The sequence below is a fragment of the Camelus bactrianus genome, chromosome 1, assembly GCF_048773025.1.
Source record: "Camelus bactrianus isolate YW-2024 breed Bactrian camel chromosome 1, ASM4877302v1, whole genome shotgun sequence".
Taxonomy (NCBI): domain Eukaryota; kingdom Metazoa; phylum Chordata; class Mammalia; order Artiodactyla; family Camelidae; genus Camelus; species Camelus bactrianus.
The window spans coordinates 75565980-75585714 of record NC_133539.1 but is presented as its reverse complement, the minus strand read 5'-3'; the positions used below and the strand labels follow the sequence as shown (position 1 = coordinate 75585714).

Sequence of the window (19735 nt, the reverse complement as noted above, 5' to 3'; positions counted from 1 at the left end):
TGCTGTGGGCAAACAGGCTACATTGAGCCACACAACAGAATTCACTCAATCAACTAGCCGTCAGTCAATCAATAAAATCAAGATATTTCAGACCCAAAACCCGAGTTTTCTTCCCCTAAATGTACTGAGATAATTGGTTTTACTGCTCTTCAAAGCACATTAAGCTTCAGTGACATAATAAAGACTTTAAGCATTAGCTAACATATTTGAGAACTACAAGTGAGGCATGTGCTAAGTGATTTCTATCTTGTCTTTTAATAGAATCTTTGAAATTACTCTCTGAAGTAAGTGCTATTTTTATCCCCAGATGAGGACACTGCGACTTGACTGAAGTTCTTTGCCCAAGATAACACATCTGGTAAATAAAAGAACCAGGATGCAAACCAACACTGCAACCATGCCACCACCCACTACACTATTCCACCTCCTTACAAACAACATTGCCTCATTCTCCAGATGTCCCAGGACACTCAGAAGCCCACAACAGAATAGTAGCTCTCTGAAGATAACAGCCCTCAATATTGGGGTCTGAATTCCCAAACAGTGTCAAGGATAGCACTAGGCACACAGTAGGTACTTGAAAAATATCTATTGAATTGAATTCACAAATGAAAACTCTTTATTCTAATGCCTTTTCTTCTCACTGCTATGAAATTGAGTATGAATTTAGAAAATTTTAGTCATAATGATAATGTTATTTGAACAGGAACAAGATGGCATTATGAATAATAGATTTCAATCTATTACGCACAGAGCTACAGCCACAGTTTAACAGGATAATGCAAGGATTATTATAAAATCTTAGGCGATTACTATAAGTGGCACATGATCCCCTTTGCTATCAATAAACACAGAACAGTGCTGAGAACTAGGCTTTCCTGTTTATTTGTTTATATGTGAAAGCTCTGCAGAGTTGTACAACTGCACTAGAGGCGGGACAGCCAGCTTCTGGTCTTGGTCCCAAAACTAAATGGCTCTAAGACTCTCAGCAAAAGACCAACCCATTCAGGTCTAAATCTCTTCATGGGTAAAAGTAGAGGAGGATCAGATTAGACGATTTATAAGGTTCTTTCCACTCTAAAATGCCATCATTCTGTAATATTGCTGCATTAGATTCTAGTGTTAGCATAGCTGGAAATTCCCACTGTGTAGTTCTTCACATTTTTTAAAATGCTCTGTCATAAGCTCCAAAAGGCACTTTATGGCAAAACTCAGTAGGGAAACAAATACAGCAGCCTTTCAGCCACTGAGCTGGGATGCATATAGTGTGTATGTAAGGGAGAGGAAATTCAGTTATATGCTTTGGTATGGTCAAGGTCAAATCTAAAATAATATCACCAAGACTTACTGTACTTAGAGTTAGTGACAGCTCATATGTAAACAGAGTTTCTAGTAACATTATACATAGCCAATGTTATAGAGAGAGACCTGGGAAGTACCAGTGCTGGCTTTTATGCCTACCTCTCTGAAAGCTATCTGTTGTCTCAGCTAACAAATGTTATCATTCTGGATCTGGGTTTCTCCATGTGGAAGAAGAGAGAGCTGGATTAGATATGCTGCCTAGCTCCAAAACAAGGAATATTATTGTGACAGTAAAAATATGTTTTGGTTATGGTAATCTCTTGCAGCCTTCTATGGGAAGTGGTTCCTGATAAGTGGAGGCTCTGTTGTCAGCTGAGGAGATGACAGCCGTGACCACCAGGTTTGGCACAGCTAGATGAGGACTAAACTACTCTGAATAATTAAGGGAAAGAGATTGAGAAGCCCCAGAAAGAGGATTCTGGGAAAGGAATCAGGAATCAGTAAAGCTAAGTGCTTGCACTGAAAGAGGGGGAATGGGGATGGAGAATGCCAAGAAATGTAAGGCTAAGGAAAGAGATCTGGAGGAAAATGTTGGGCTTTATAAACCCTCTCTTTTGCCTCCAGTTCTAAGCTCTCAACAAAGTGTACACTCTTCAATAATGCTTTGGTGCAAATGAATTCTATATTCTGAAGGTAAAAATGACCAAATCCATCTTCAGAGGCTGTGTAGAGGAATGGTTCACACATGGGTTAAAATGCATTCCAAGGAAATGTACTATAACAGATAAATCTCAATTTGCAATATTGATAGTGCCATAGAATGAAAGACCCCCTTCAACTGAGATGTAGCCAGACCACAGCTAGGTTCAGTTCCAGATGTGTGACACTTCAGCAGGGGTCTCAAATTCAAACACTTTTAGTGGCCAAGGGCAGCGAGGCCCGGATTAATAGGCATTGATGAAGGCTTGGAGCTGGAGAATGCCTGCATTGTGGAAAGGCTTTCACATTTCTTTTCCTTTTTCTTTTTTATTTAAAAACAAAACAAATAAAAAAGGCATCATGCCAAACAAAACACATCTGTGGGCCAGAACCAGACAGCTTGCAGTCTCTGAAACAGTCATTATCAAATCAAAGGACATTCAGAGGAGAGTGGTCAGGAAATGAAATAACTCACGGTCAGGCAGTATGTGAAACAATTGAGTAAACCAGATTCTTTAACTTGAAAAAGAGTAGCCCTTGGGGAACCTAATGATTGTCTTCAAAGTATTCAAATGCTGTTATATAAAGAAAGAGTTAGAGATGTTTTATCTTCCCTTAAATTGCAGAACCAGAAAATAAGGGGCAGCCATTAAGGATTAAATGAGTTAATACTTGTAAAGCACTCAGAACAGTGCACAGAGTTAGCACTGCAGAAATATCTATTATATTAAGGTTTGGTATTCAGAGTTGTTCAAGGTTTAAAAGAGTTCTGTTATGGGTGATGGGAGGGCACCTCACAGGGGTGCTTGGGGGACCATATTCTGAGGGATACAAAGCCCACACATTCTTAGAGAAAAGTGTCCCTACCTGGATGATTTTCTAGGGTAACTTGTAAACTTGGGTCCCATTAAACGTGCATAAAATATGTAAGGTGAAAGACATTTCTCCTCTACTGATTGGTCTTGCATCACATCTTACTTCTCAGATAAGACTCATCCCGGCTCTAAGATGGTAACCAACAGAAGTTGTAAATTAAGTCCCCATGAAAAATGAAGTATGGGGGAGTTATAGTCAATCCTAGAAAGTACGGGTGGTCTCAGTGGAAGCGTGGGGACTTAGGAAAGTAACTGCCAGAGTACCCCCAGAGTCCTCCAACTAAGGAGTAACTGGCGTGGGCATAGTGATGAAGACCATCAGAACTTAGTATCTGCAAATCTCTCAGAGCCGCCTTGATAACATTTTGTCTGAACAAGTAGATGTGGACATTTTGATGTTGGATCGTTCAAAACAGAAATCCATGTCTCAAAACTCCAAAATTATGGAAACTAAGAGTCACAACAAGAAGACCAAGAAGATGACTGCAAAGTACTGGTAAAACATTGAAATTCTGATGACAATGGGCACCATGTGTCATAGAAGGATAATGACAATATAAGGACAATAGTAACCCGAACCAACTCTGACTTATGAAACTTAGTACTAATGTAGCTATGAATATTGAAGTGCTGAGAACACTGACTATAATCAAGATGGAAAAACTGGATCCAACTAATAATTGCTGCACTGTTGCTTTGTGTAAAGTGAAGCAGCTAGAGAAGTAAAAACCTGGGAAAGAAGATTTATGAAGCACCCACTTTGCATCAGGTACAGTGCCAGATGCTTTACACAAGCTATTTCATCTAATCCTCACATAAACCTTGAGAAAAAGATATTTGTGCCCATATTATAACACAAGAAAATTAGAGCTCAATTTAGTAAACTTGCCCAACTCTCATATACTTTTGATGGATTACAAATCGATAAAAAATTACTTTGGAGAGTAATTCAGCAGAATCTATCAAAAATTTTAAGGAGCAAAATTATTGCTTCAGCAATTCCATTTATAGCCATTTATTCCTCAGGAAGACCTCCACAAGTGTGGGGGGATATTATGTACAATTGTCTCCACTGCAGTATTATTTGTAATATTGAAAATTTGCAGACAACCTAAAGGTCCTTCAGTAAAATAACAATGTATCTATATTCTAGAATACCTTGACTCCAATAAAAATATTGAAATAGATGAAGTGAAAAATAAAAAATATGGTATGTAGCAAATCAACTTTTTATTGATAAAGTGTATCTACATCTGTATGTATGTAATAAAAGGCCTGGACTAACATCTGCCAAGTGGTTGATAGTAGTTACATCTAGAGAATGAAAGTGAGGAGCTGGGATGACGAGATCATGTACTACTTCCTGCTCTTCTGTATTATTTAACTATTTTAAGTAAATATGTGCTGTTCCGTTCAAGAAAGATTAAAAGTCATAATGAAGGCAAAAATCATACAAGCAGCCACTGGCAATCAGGATTCAGCACAGTGCTTCCTCCAGAATCTACTTCTAAGTTTTACAGTGTGGCAGTCCTCTCCTGAAATGTGTTTATCTAAGGCAGAAAATGATACAAAGCAGAATTACCTGAGAGAGAAGGCAAAAATTTTCCAAGGAAAGTCAATTAAAGCATGGACAGAGGCCATGGTAGCAACCATAAACATATCTTCCTGCCAAAAAAATAAACACACACTTCTAGACATGAAGATTTACACAAAACGGTGCTGTGTCATATAGTTTGTTTTCCCAAGAGTGCAGTTCTTTCCAGCAGTTCCAACTATTAAATTACCCTGACAGGCTTGGTCAGGTACACACAGCTATTGATTACACCACTTCCACATACACTTTATCAAAGTATTTATATCTCCAAATGTAAGCAGTTAGCATCTGCTCTGGCTTTTCTCAGATAGTGTCATGCTGAAAATCGGGATTCTCGAAAATCACATCATCACAGTATAAATCCCATGGTTGGCAGAATTTTGATTTTTAGAAGTACTACAATGTTTAACAACACTGAAGATTATAATTGTTAGTGAGGGATAGAACCCTGAAACAGGCAACCAAGACAGAGAAGAACATGATTATAAGAAAATAAAAAATACTCCCAAAGTTCCAAGAATATTGAGAGTGGATAAATTAAACAAAATGATAATGAATTATCCCTTTAGAGCAGGGCAGACTCTCACTGACAGGGACGACCATAAGAATAAATTGAAGTATCCAAAGATGGTTGAACTAGCTGCCCTTTAGGGTCTTTCCTTCCCTTAGGTCCATGTCCCCTAAAACATCCATATAATAATGCAGGGAGTCTTTCTTGGGTGAGGATGCTTGGGTGAGGATATTTCAGCAAAAATTATTTTACTGAAGATACACTTACAATTCAAACTTTGCAAAAAGTCATGAAGCAGCTTTGTGCTTTAAAATGTGTATTCATATTCTACAGATTAACCACCACCTAATGGCTCCAAAGGAACAATTACAACAAAACACACTGGTGTTAGAATAATTGAGACGCATTCATTTAAAGATAAACTTCCTACTTCTTGTAGCTCTAGGTGATGAGGATGCATAATAATGCATAATCATATGAATTAACAAGATGCTTTCAAACCTTTCAGCACTTAACAAAGTAGTTAAATCATTTCCTAACCAACACATGCTGACTCTATCAAAGGTGCCTTTGGGATATCACCATTCTGGGTTCTCTTAGTCCCATCTTTACCCTTGCCAATATTTGACCAGAGGCAAAAAGGTCAGTGTAAGTAATTAGAGCTCCTGAGTGTGCATATATGTAAGTGTATATATATAAATACATTATATATAATATATGTAATATGTCTAAGTACCTCACTTAAGAAAGATATCATTTACTAGTCAATATCATCTGTTTGAAACCTACATGAGACCAAGGAAATAAAGGGAAAAAGTCCTGAGCAAGCAATAGAAATGTCAAAAGTAAAGATTAAGTAGACCACATAAATAATACATCTAGTGGTTTATGGAAGATATTCAATAAATAATCACTATATTATTATCATCATTATTGCCTCCACATGGCTATACAAAGGACCTGAAATCACTTATCCTAGAAAACTTACTTAGATTTAAAGCAGCTAAGAAGCAATCTACTAAAATGAAGGATGCATTTTGTTACAGCCAGGTCTACTTACAATAGCAAAGAGCTACAGTTAGCATTCTGACAATAAGGGAGAAAATATAGAGAAAATTATAAAAGGCAGGTATAATTCGAAAGAAAGAGTAGTGTAAGGCCATTTGCACCAGGAAAAATGGTTTAGAATACCTGAACGCCAGGGAGAATATGATTTGATCTTTGCAAAGCACACACTTCATGTTCTTAATGGCAACATCATGTTAAGAACAGCAGTCGTGGAGTTAGACAGATGTGAGTTCAAATCCCAACTTTATCTCCTTGTGGTTTTGTGATCTTGGCTAAGTTATTTAACCATTCTGATCCTCATTTTACTTCTCTCTTAAATAAGGATTGTATTGTATCTCTTCCATCACAGAAGTAGGTCTAAATGAAATGTTAAATGTAAAAGGCTAACACAGAGACCACCATATGGAACCCACTTATTAAATAGTTGCTATATTATTATTACTATGCTTTACTTAAAACATGAAAACATATAATGCATTTTAAAAGATCTCTTTAACTAGTTCAATGCTATAAAGTAATTTTATCACTTAAGGGGGTAATTTTCAGTTACCTAGAAAATTAACATATGGAAAGTCTAATTCCCACATGTTCCTGCCATGAATATAAAGACTTGGTTTATAATGTAATATATAATCAGACACAGATAGATATGAAGATATGTAATCAAAAGGCAGAAAAAAGAATAGTGTCTTTTTCTCCCCTTTATCTGGGTCAAAGCAAGTTTGCAAATGTTTCAGAGTTAAAAGACTTGAATAATTGTTGAAACTAGAATAGTCACTACACTTCTGTAAGTGTAACTATACTGGCTTGGAAGTGTATTTCTGCTATTTTTTTCGTGACACTTCTCTGTTTATCCATTTAAAATCACAGACAAAATGCAAATCCCTCCAAGTATACACTTATAAATGCCAGTGATATCTCAAGCATCCAGTATGAGAGGATGGAATTCCTTCTTGAAAGAGTACAAAACCTTCTGATGACATTCATGCTATGATCACAGGAATATTCACTCAGTTTAACAGTCAGTATTTCACAGCTCTTAAAAGAAGTGATTAAAAAAAAAAAAGGCAGAGGGAGAAGTACAGTATAAGCAGTGCCTCCCCAGTGCTTGAAAGACACTCAAGGAGTACCCATTGAACTAATAAATATTTATCCTAACTGGAGTATTCAGTGAAATCTTTAAGATGATAGGTTGAGTGATAGATAGGTAGATGAAATTAGGACTTGGTTCAAAAGAATTGAGTCTCTATATTATACAGAACTCAGGATTTAAATGGCAGAAACAAACATATCTAAGCAAATATGAAATATACTGGCTTCTTAAGTAAAAATGTCAAGAGTTGCCCAGCCTTGGCATCGGTAGATCCAGCTGCTCCAAAATATCCTCTATTTCTTGGCTCCTTTTCTTTTGGACTGACTACATCTTCCAGAAGTCTTTCTCCATGTATTAAGAGTAGGCAGCCACCATCAGTTTCAGACTTACATAGACTTTGCCCTCAGAAAGACAGAGAGGATCTCTCTTCAAACATCCAAATAATTATCCCAAAAGGAATTCAAGGGCACCTGCTTGGATTAAATTGGCCCTGCATTGATCACAATGACCAATTATAGTGGTTAGAAAGATAGGGCATTTTTTTGCCACCTTGGCTCATGTGACTGCATCTGTGTGGGGAAGGAGAGGAGTGCTCTTCTCTCTAGAATCCTGTGATGAGAGAAAGGAGCAATTTCCCAAAGAATAGGATGTCAAGGAAACAAAATAATAGACGTCAACTATCGTTCCCTACTGTAATTATTTTTATATCTTCTGTATGTTCTCTCCTTGAGCCTCCAAAATACTGTAGTCAGTTGTTACATGCCCCAGACCGCCTCAGGACCTATGTTTTCTCAGGGTAGGGAATGTGTTTTCCTCACCACGTGGAACACTGAACATTGTAAGCACTCTTTAATTTAAGGGGATAACATATATAAAAACACTTCGTAAGTGGTAAAGAATTCTACCAATGTAAATATTTAGGGGGATGGGATACATTTAATTGTCTTTGACCTTCTGAGAGAGTTGAAGACATCAGAACTTCTACCTCAAAATTCAGTCATCCTGAGCAATCATGCAGGACTGATTCTGCCAATGGTTTTTGTATCTATGCTTCCTTCAACTCATATCTTTTTATTGCTTGCCTTTTTTCCTGATCTATATCATAAAGGGGCTGAAAAATGAAATAATCATGTTACTACCCAGAAGTATAACTCTCACAGTACACTGTTCCCGTTCCTGACATTGAGCAAGATACCTAGAATGCAGCCACATGTGCTTTCCTTTTTGTTAGTTATCACATTTAATCTGGTCTGCACAGGCTCTTTCTTCTATAAATGATGGTTTCTCTTAATACACAGAATGAGTTAGTTTGTGGCTAATACTCCCAGTATATTTTCAGCACCTTGCAAGTCATCACTAACTTGAAAGTTCTGCCTATCAGAACTTCTAAGCTTCTCTCTTAAGGTTTTCTGGTTTTCATGTATTTAAAATTATGTTAGAGAAACAAATTATAACTCTCTAAAGGAGGACCATGCATTACACATTATTTTTAAATCATTCACCATGCCCTGCTACAAAAAAAAAAAAAGAAGCAGCTCCTAAGAGTGGATTTTTATTTAGCTTGAGAAAGGAAAAGTGAGTGGAGAAAATGTGGAAATGCTTCATTAACGATAAAACTAGAAAATCAAGTCTTATTAAAATGAACACTGTAGCAACAGAAGCTCATTGTAATTAAAATATTTCAAAGTTCTTTCTGGACTGAGATCAATAATGATGCCTTTTGCCTTTGCTAAAAGTTTCCTTTGTTCATAAATCAGCATAATAAAGGCTTTACCCCTTAGTTCCTGTCCACTTCATTATCAACAGCCATTGTGGAGGGGGAAAAAAGGCTTAACACTTGATCCTGAAGCAAAGAGTAAATGGAAAGAGAGCAAAAAGCATTAGCAAAAACCTCCTCACAAAGAAACGCTGTCAAGAGAAATATGAAATGTGGCAGTTTTCTTTTTTATAAAAAGAGGAGGAAATAAGTAATCAAATCCATGGACTTTACCAAGAACAAAAGGGGCTTTGACCAAAAAGATATACTACCTTACATTACAAGTTACATAAAAGTTTTTACCTGTATCACCTTATAGAGTGTAATCATTCAACAAATTTATGAAGTGGATATTATATTTTTATCAGATTGGGAAGCTGAAATTCAGACTTCAAGTGTTTTTCCCAAGAGAGAAAGCTAGTCATCTTCTGACTTAAACATTTTGTGCTTTTTCCATTACACCATGTCTCCCCTGTTGCCCTCCACAAATGAACCACATACTTTTAAAACACTGAGGCCTTATGTGCCTCTTGAATACAATCTCAAATTTATTACACTTCCATTCTTTCTATTTTTTTAGTTGCCCCATGTATATACATGTATATATATAGGGTATAGTTTTATTCCTCAAGTATTTTTTTCTATAACTCTCCTTTTGACTAGCATCATCTAAAATATAGATGACATCTAATAATTTAGATAATGTGATTGGAATAAGACATAAATTATGGTTATAAAATAAAATAACCCCAGTTTTTTCTTATGATAGATGCTTTAGAGTATTATATAAGAAGAACTGGAAAAGCGTGTTATGCAGTAAAATGTGTCAGCATTGCCTACAATCAAATAATTTAGATCTAACACAAGCTTTATCATCAATTTGCAGCATAGATGAGAAATAAGGGCAGAAGGAAAAGTCAATGTAAATGTGCAAGCATGAAATGAGACCTCAATGAGCTTGCATCCTAATTATAGAGACAAGGAAGATCCACTTAAAACATTGATTATGTCTCTCCATGCAAGTTCACCTAACTAGGGAGGAAATGGCCTCAAAGTTCCATTACTTCAGTCATCTTTATGATACAGGTTAATCTGAACCCCTCAATTCAGTACATTGGACAGCATCTTGGCTTTAAAAAAGAGAGCCATCTACTGGCCGTGAACCTGAGCAGTCTTGGTACAGTACTGCTTGGAGTTTCAAATCTTCAGATTCTAAAATTAAGAAGAAAAACAAAATTCTTTGTGATGCTCTTTTTTTTGTGGACATTTTTTTATCATCATAGTGAGATCTATGGATATTCATTTTAGTTCCCTTAAGCAGGACAAGCCAGTTCATGCAGCTTTGGACAAAGGTAACTGACTAGAGCTCAACAGTTCTCTTCTCTTGGGCTCTAGTCAGTTCTATATGATCCTGCCACAGTAATTACTTTGCAGATAAAGAGAACATAAAATATGGCTAAGCTTTTAAGATTACCAGAGTTTCAAATGCTTTCAAGTTTCGCTGGAAATGCTTTGAAGTTCCAATTCTAATGCTGATGTATCTTTCCAAGCAACCTCTAATAATGTGTTAAGTAAATATTCAGTGATGGAATATTGAAGGAATATTTGTAAGTGAGGTGAATTGTATGGATGTGTGAATCTACATTTTCCTGTAGATATAATTTCATAGCCTAATTGAGTCAGTTAAATGAGCAAGTGATATGATTCCACCTGAAATTCTCTTTCCTCTGTACAAAATTATTTCCCTTTTTTAAAGGTGTAATTAAAAATAAATCATGTGCTCTGATCCAACTACTGTTCTTTAGCATGTATTCCATGCAGCTAATCCTAGAAAATGTCTTGTTGCTTGAAGAAACAATCATTGTAGCATTCAAAATGGTAAAATTTTCACCATCACTCATAAAAGTTAATTCTTACATTTGTACATCAATTTATACAGTGGAAAACAAATCAGAGAGGGATAAACCTAAGATAGTAAGTTAGTTTCTAGAGTAGATAGTTGTACTTAAGCATTTTGAAGAAAGATTGTCTAATAATGTTCTAATGATCATCTAATAATGATCTCTTGCTATTGGTATTCTTCAGGAATACCTTGTTTTGAAAGCATACATAAATTAACCACTTCTGTACTTAAGACATTATCTCAGTGGATTCTCACAATGACCATTTAAAATAGATAAGGTGGGAATCACTTACCCCATTTTAAGGATGAACAAACTGAGGCTCAGAGAAATCAGTTAACTTTTCAAAGTCACGTAACTAGTGTGTGCTAGAACTGGATCTTAAGCCCAGTTCCACAGATTCAAGCCCTATTCTACACCACTATTCCTCATGTTCCTATGAACACACATTATCAGACACACCTTCTCCATGAAAGTAGGAAATAATCCACTTGCCTCTCTTCACATGTGTTCACATATTCTGCAGTGTATCTCCACTTTATTTTCCTGTGCTGAAGTGAAGACAGGGATAGGCAGGTGGACAGGTAGACATAATGTGCTTTCTGGAATGGTATTTAATCATTTGCTTAAACTTGTTCTAGCCAATAACCCTTAATTTCTGAACTTTAAAATTGCTATGTGTGTGAACAATAATAATAGCAATTGATAGTAATATATTATTTCACTTGCAATCTTTGCTCTAAAATGCTGTCAACACATATCAATTTGAGGAATAATCTCCCCATCCCAGCCTTGCCCCCACCGCATTACCTTTGATATTGTGAAACTCTGAACTTGCCATTCCTTTTTCAAAACCTCCCAATGGTTCCCTAGTTTCCTCAGGATAAAGAATACATTTCTTAGGCTGACCTTCCAAGCCATCCATGAACTAATCATCCTTTCCTCTCCAAACTCCTTCTCCAACACTTGCCTTTCTTTTTCCAGTTAAAATGAATAACTTTGCAGTTATCCAGGATAGTCCATATCATTTTACTTCACCACATTTCTGACTATAATCTCCCTTCTTTTCTAAACTCTACTCTTTCTTCAAAAACTCTACTCTTTTCTATCAAAAACTCTACTCTTTCTTCAAAGCCAGTTCAAGCGTCTGTCTGTAAGATTCCTCGAGCATCTTTCTGCTCCTCCACAAAGCCGGGTTGATGATTCTCTCCTTTGTCCACATCTAGATTAGAGTTAACTATTAGATTCTACGTTGGCACCTATCACAGGATTTTGTAATCAGTTGTTTGAGTGTATCTTTCTATGTTTTATCTTATTGCCCCTGTTCCTAGCACAATACATTGCAATATATAGCAGGTGCTTGATAAATGTTTACCAAATAATTAGTGAAAGCATGAACAGCCATTTAAGAAATACCCATTAAGAAATGGGTATTCTAAAGAAACATATGAGTAGCTAAGAAACAGAAATTCGTGATTTTTTCAAGGCACTACCACCTGAAGACCAAATGTTATTCTTACACTCTATTCTATCTAATATTAATGTAAGATTACCAAGTATCTCCAACATATGAGATCACAATCATCTCATGAGAATGAAAAAGGAGATTTATTCATCTTATGCAAAATTCTAGTGCTGTCTCTTCTGCCCTTGAGCAAGACTTGTAATCTTTTGCATTTTGGTTGTTGGAATACTTTTATCACCCCTCTTCAGTTTTGTATCTTTAAAAGTAAAATAGCAAGATGAAACAAAGGGAAATTCCAGTGTTTTTGAGGCAAATATGAATCCTTTGGATAATGAATGACATTATGGACCCCAGAGTCAGTCCTCTGAACACCACTTACATAGTAAGAAATGCAGTCACCAAATCTGAAGAACCTCATTGAGATATAGTATGAAAAGTTATGATTTTGAAGAATAAAATCTAAACAAAGGCTTGGAATAAATAAAAGAAATGGATCTAGCACCTAGTTCACTAATTTTATAATTGAATGCCTGCTTTTAGTGTTCTTTTGGATCACTTATTTACAAATTCATACAACAAAATAGGAGGTTCTCCAGAAACTATTGTGGACATTGTGAGGGTTATAATGCAAATATAACCACAAATAGAAATATTTGAGAAAATATTTACATACATACATATTTGAGGAAAGAAATATTTCAAATAACAACTCCAAAATTCATAACTTAAGGTCTAATTCATTAGTATAAATAACTGTAATCAGAGTTCATGGAAATTCTTTACATTAAATCTTAAAATCAGTTCAATATTGGAACAAAGATTTTATTTTGCAAAAATGTTATGATGCACCATACTAAATGCTATAAGCAATGCAATAAACAAGACTTAGTCTCTGCCTTCTAGATACTGAGTGTCTAATAGCAAAGGTAAAGCATTTGTACAAATAAACCCTGAGTCATGCTAAAAGAGAGATCAACATAGATCAAGTACAGAAACTCCCCATCCAGAGGAAATCAAGAACCACTTTATAGAGAGGAGTTACTCTCAGGAACAAATGGCATAATATGCATTAAAGCACTCTAAAACCATAAAATCTTGTTCCAAGGTTAGATGATTTTTTTCAAGAACAGAATGGAACATGTTACATTCTAAAGTACACATCAGGTAGGATAGCTGACTGAGGTACTTTCAGGTGTAAAAACAGGTCCACTAAGGGTACACAAACCAAGGAAACACATTTTATCACAGACAAGAAGATGCCAGGCAGAGCAGGTCCTCCTGGAGGAAGAGCCAGAAGCAGAAGCTTGTTTACAGACCCAGGTGGCAGTGAGGCCCCAGACAGCAGGGCTTGTGCCTCCTTACTCTTTGTCTCCACCACTTTAACTTGGCTCTTCACAGGGCTCCTCTTCCTCTCACTACAGAACCTCGTGAGCTTTCTTTCTCCCTTGCATATCTTTTCTCTCTCTCTGCTTTATGAGCACTTCTTCATACTCTACCTGTGCTTACCCAACTTGGCCTCAGACTCTACCTTAGGGCTGCTCTCTATACGTTGTCTTTTATACCAGGCCATGTCATACATTCCTGTGGAACTTAAGGATTGGCTGCCCTTAAATCATGTGCCCAACCATTGTCCAGCTGGCTTTGATCATCAGGAGGAACGGGTCATGTGGCTCAAAGTATGACTGTTTGGTTTTTCTCTTTCATCCACACATTCATTAATTCACTCATCACCTTTTGTTCTATGTACTAGATGACACAATTTTTTATTAAAGATGAACAAGATTTTTTATTAAAGTCCCTGCCTTCATGATGCTTTCATTCTAGTTGGGAGAAACAATAATAAGAGTAAGAAAATAAACAAATGAGATAAATTCAGCTGGTGGTAAATGCTATGGAAATATTAAATATATAATAAGAATACCTGGGAGTGGGGAGGGGGAAGAGATGCTAATTTTAGCAGGGTAAGGTTACAGAAGGAAGTTGTACCCAATAATTAAGAGGAATAGAATGAGCAGTGTGGTTCAGTAGTGGGTTATGTAATAACCATAAGAAAAATTTAGCAAGACTACTAAGATATTACACTAGTTCTCCTCCCAACCAAGTTTAAAATGAATATATCAAGCTTAAAATATGTATACTAGCTATTATGAGCTATGAATAATCAATTTACAAACATGTAGAAGCATAAATCCAAGATGATGAAAATAAGTTCTAGTGACAGTAAGAAATGACAGCAATTGGCTAGGATTCCTACTCCACAGGATTATTGATATGGTAAAAGCCAATACGATATAAGGAATGTAAAAGCAATTTTAGACAATAAGGGATTATGATCATTACTAGTATAAAGTAGAGTGAAGGGAAGAACATTGGATCCCAAGCCAGGTAGATAACAACCAATCCTACATTTTTTGAAACTGTGAGTAATCCAAAAACGCTTATAATACGTACTCATGGTGTTCAATGGAGAGTGCATTATCAAGACTAGTTTCACTGGGAAAAACTTTATTTGCATATATTTATGTCATCCCCTTTAGGAACATCATTTTAAATCAAAGTCCCTACACTTCACCATTTATTTAGCCTTAGTGCATTGTAATTTCCACAGCTCTATCTCATCAAAATATAATTTTTATCGGAAGTTTTTGCCCAAATTTAGAGGTTACATTCTCAAGTTCTGCCAGCTTTTATATATCACCCTAAGCTCATACAAATCAGATAAGTAGATTGACTAAAATATTTTAATTACTTTCTTATTATAGGCATGATCATGTAATTACCAGATCATGGATCATCTAGTTTTACAAATACAGTTGGAAATCATTCAACAGGTCTCTTATTTCAGATGACCTTCTCCCACATGCATCACTAATTCCCCTTCAAGTTAATTTACATTGAACTTTCCCCTGCAGAATGATTCTTTTTTTTTTCTACATCATTTTTGTATGTCTCCTTTAGATATTCCAGAAATAGAGGACTTTGTATATGATTTTGTTTATATATACATTTATAAGAAGTAAATAACAATTTCTCTTGGTGCAGAGAAAGACCTGGATTAAGTATTATTTTCATCACTAAATGGCTCACTGGCCATAAGCAAGTTATTTAACTTTTCTGAAACTCAGCTTCTCAGTGGTAGAATTTATGATTAAAAGAGAGATTGGTGTATAGAAAATTTGGGACACAAAATAAGAACTTAATGATCTTAGTCTTCTTTTAAGATGGAACAATTTTCCATAAGTACAACTGATTATAGAAGGAAAGAGAAATAATGTACTTTGAGTTCAATATAATGTATGATTTAGAACTTTTAAGTGAACAATCTTAAAGTACACATCTTTACTTGATGGATGAAATGTCTGCCTTAGGGTTATTAATACATATTAAAATGAAAGTTTCAGAAATTTAAAAAGTTATTATAAAAATTGCTGTTGTACTTACAGGATAACTGACTGTTTAATATATGATCCATCTGCTATATGCTTTTCACAAAGTAATGAAAGCAATTACATTATAATATTTGGCTAATCCTATACTAATCATTGGCTAAATCTTATTTTCTCATCTAAACCAGAATTAAGTTATACAAATATAAAAAGGAAACTCAATAATGGTAGGTTTCAGTCTCTTTTTGACTGAGAATTTATCAAAAATATTATTTAATTCAGTAGTTAAGATGGTATTCTGTGATTATAAAGACTCAGTTCAGAAATTTGAACTATTATTTTCAAATATGACTGAGTCACAAAACGTTAGAACAATAATGATTTGCCTTTGATTAGATCTTTCACCATGATGACCTCAAGAGAATAGAATTTGGCAGCAGAAGATAAATTTCCTTCCCAAACCTAAAATTTACTTGCTGTGTGATCCTGGAAAGTTCCTTAACCTTTCCGAACCTCAGAACTATCATTAATAAGAGTGGGAATAACACCTACTCTACTCTCTTCACAGGGCTATTTTGAGTAACAAATGAGATAATGCACATAAAAGCACTCAGAAAACCCTGAAACCAAAATAGGAAGAAACTAGGCAGAGACAGTGGTTCCTTTCTTTGAGTTCCCAAGCAGGCTAGTCACTGCACTCCACAGTATTATAATTATCTGGTCTCATGGCCTAAAAGTGATACAATAGCAGGAGAAGAGTAGGCTGTGAGGCTCTAGACTAAACCACCTGCTCTCAGCAGCCAGGAAAACCTGGGTCAAAATCATTTATTTAAACAGAAACAGTGTTATTTTTGTGATCTTCTGTCATGTCCAGCTTCTACAAGGGAACTAACAAAGGAGATATACAGAAGGAAAAAGGCAGCTAGCCAAGAGGCTGTCCTGGCTGATGGGGTTAACACCTCTGCTTCAAGAAGGTGATGAAAGGAGTAAGCTCATGGTTGTTACATCCCAGCCAGCAGATAAGTTTAGTGGCTCCAGAGTAGTCCACTGTTCACTACGAAAATCCCTGAACAAGAGTGATAAATTGGCCCAAGGTTTGAGTAGTAAAGGATGATTACATTTATAGGCTAAGATCAGTTGGTGAGGCTTAGTGGGCGAGGTTGCCCCAGGCAACAGTTGTACTCATCTTACCAGAGAGAGCCTGTTCAACCTCACACATGTTCTCTCCCTCTCCTTCCCTCTCCAAGAACCAAAGTTTGTATTGAAAAAGAACCCCTATTTCTTGATTTGGGACCAAATAGTCGGATTTCTATTATATTAATATCAAGTAAGCCGGAGCTACTCAAATGCACTCTCCTGAGCAAAGGACAAGTTAATTATTACACCTGCTGTTTTGCACTGGCAAAAGATTTCAATACCTCCCTCCCTCCTCCTCAAAAAACAAACAGAAACCATCTGAGGCAGAGGCAGTGTTTATATACTGTATTTGTGTGCACCCATCACTGTCCTTACCTCTAACAAGGAGTGTTTGTCTGCCAACATTTTCAGATTTAGCAGCAGGGCTCTTGACAGTCTAAGAGAGGGGTCCACAGAGGAAAATCCATCATCCGATTAAGGCTTTTGGGCAAATTAAAACTCTCTGGACAGGATCCTCTTTCCTTCACTTAGTTTTCAGGGAACAGAAAGCAGATTATCTCTCCAGGCAATTATCAGCTCTAAAAGTGCTTGTGGTTTGAACTTTGGCAGAACTTGTTGAAGACAGCATCATCATAATACACTTGAACAAACTCTAATTCCAGTGGCTCTTTTGTCCCACGTGAGGCATGATGAAATTTATGAAGGTCTGTTTTCCTCCCTCAGGCTCACTCCTTTTTTTTTTTTTTTCTTTTTCCACAGAGCCAATCTGCATCACTTAAGTCCAAACTATTATATTAACCATCCTTTTCACTAGACTAGAGAACTTCTTTTTAATTGTCCATGTCATGGCCACCATGCATCAAAGGTAGGATCATTATTTTCCACTTATTTTCTCTTCTAGACACCCAAATTCTTGTAGGAAGAGTTTTTATGATTGGGAAGAGGAGAGAGTCAGAGTCTGGGTGCAGATTTCATCAGTAGCAGTTTGATCTGGGTCTTTGACTATACCAAGCCTCAGACACTTCTTATAATACTGTATTCAGAGTTCAGTCTGACTTGTTTTCCTTACAGATGTAGGGAGGACTGAAAGGGACTTGATCCAGAAATTTGGGCATCCGATGGAAGCTGCCTGAGTAATTTTGCATTTTCAATTATTAAAGCAATATAATGTTAGTTTTCTGGGGCACTGTTGTCTCACTTAAAACATGTATAAACTGCTTTATTAGAGATTATAGCCCTACTGGGAAAGAAAGCAAAAGTGATCATTTATATGATAATGTGAGCTGATAATTTAGGAATGATTCATTCTCATAAATGTTCCAAAACTGCATGTAAGTTTATTACTTACAGAAGTCCCATTCAGAAAGTAAGGCCTTTTATAAAACAATCTTTGACCTTTTTTTCTGTATGGTAGAGTAGCATATAAAACTTAGTGAGACTTTAGGGTATAAGCCACAGCTCCCCTTCCTGCTGTTTCTCTGCTCTTTGCTTCATTCACACGGATGTGTAGTTGGCATGGGCACATTAATGGAGCAAGAGGGGATTTTGTGGGGAAATTCAAGTTTGGAATGGGGACTTGACTAGATGAATTATAACATTTCTTCCAACCCTGACTTTCTCCTGCCTTGAACAGGAGTTAGAAATATTTTCCAGCTGCAAAGACCTGCAGAGATCCAAATCAAAAAAGAATTTTGTGGTATGTCATTGGACAGGAAAAAAAAAGATAGTAATTGTGGTTATAGGTCAAACAGGGAGTCTGAGGATGAACTATTTTAGTCAACATTTTATTTCAGCTTAAAATAAATCTTGGGTCTTTAAAAGTCAGTTTTTGAAGGCAGTCTGTTATGTTATAATCTATCTCAGAAGAGGACAGGGAGGCAGGGGAAGGTGGAGGGATAGAAGATTCTAGAGCCATGTAACCAAAGATGGAATCAACAGTCTCTACTAATGAATAAATAAGCAGGGCTGATACAAGGTAAAAGTGAAACACGGTAAAAGTGGATAAAGATCTTGCCTATTTAGATAGATAGATAGACAGACAGATAGATAGATAAAAAATAGAAAAATAGGTAAAAGATAGATAAAATACATTTTTTCTAAATATTTTTCTTTTCAATGTTTTTCTAGTAGCCTAAGTTATGTATGATTACATATCCTTTACATTACCTTCACAAGAAGTTAACCATTCCTAAGATGTTATTGAATATTTTTTCTATATTTACATATATTTTGTGTCAGTTCTTAATTTTTATAGTCAAATATGCCAGTCTTTTCCTTTATGGTTTCAGGGTTTGATGTCAAGATTATAAAGTTATTCTGCTATACTTTTTCTAAGACAATATAGATTTTTTGTTTTAGAATTTTAATCTACCCAGAATTTGTTTTGGATGCTATGAGAGAAATATTCTTTTTTCTGTCAAGTGGGTATAGTAAAACAGTCTTTTTCCTTTACTGATTTGAAATGCCACACTTAGCATATAAACATAATAGTTGGGATGAAGGGTATGATCTGCACCCTATTCTGCTCCATTGGTTTATTTATCTGTTTCTCTACTGATACTGTATGGGTGTTAACTTCTTTGGGTTTTGTACTAAATTTTTCTATCTACTGGGGAAAATCATTAACCATTTTGACAGATAACCTCCTAATAAATTTTCCAGCACAGGTTAGTTATCCCAGGTTAGGCTAAGGCCCCAGGAAGTATTAGGAAACAGAGGGTATAAGAAGGACCCCTGGGCTCCAAGAAGCTCTCTCCCTCAGTAGACAGAATTTAGTGAGCTAACCACATTTTCCAGTCATCTTTCTGACCGAGGTGTCCACGGACTCTGCTTGACCCACTAGGAGACGGCAGGTAACAGAGCACCTTCCCAGGCCAAAAAAGTCATCTTGACCAGATTCAGTCCCTGCCTTTAAGGAGCACATAGCATAGCAGGGAAAAGCACCCAGA

General features: G+C 36.1%; 1 protein-coding gene across 5 annotated transcripts in view; it reads left to right on the top strand.

Annotated features, from left to right (window-relative positions):
- Positions 1 to 19735, top strand: part of KCNMB2 (potassium calcium-activated channel subfamily M regulatory beta subunit 2) — a 229535-nt gene that overhangs the window by 22495 nt on the left and 187305 nt on the right. For 2 of the 5 annotated variants that reach the window (XM_074367634.1, XM_045511277.2), the window contains exon 3: positions 17547 to 17652. The exons of the other annotated variants lie outside the window; for them this stretch is intronic. In XM_074367634.1, coding sequence (XP_074223735.1) covers positions 17633 to 17652 — 20 coding nt within the window. In that variant the 5' untranslated portion in view covers positions 17547 to 17632. The remainder of the gene's footprint in view (positions 1 to 17546; positions 17653 to 19735) is intronic. 5 annotated transcript variants of the gene reach the window in all.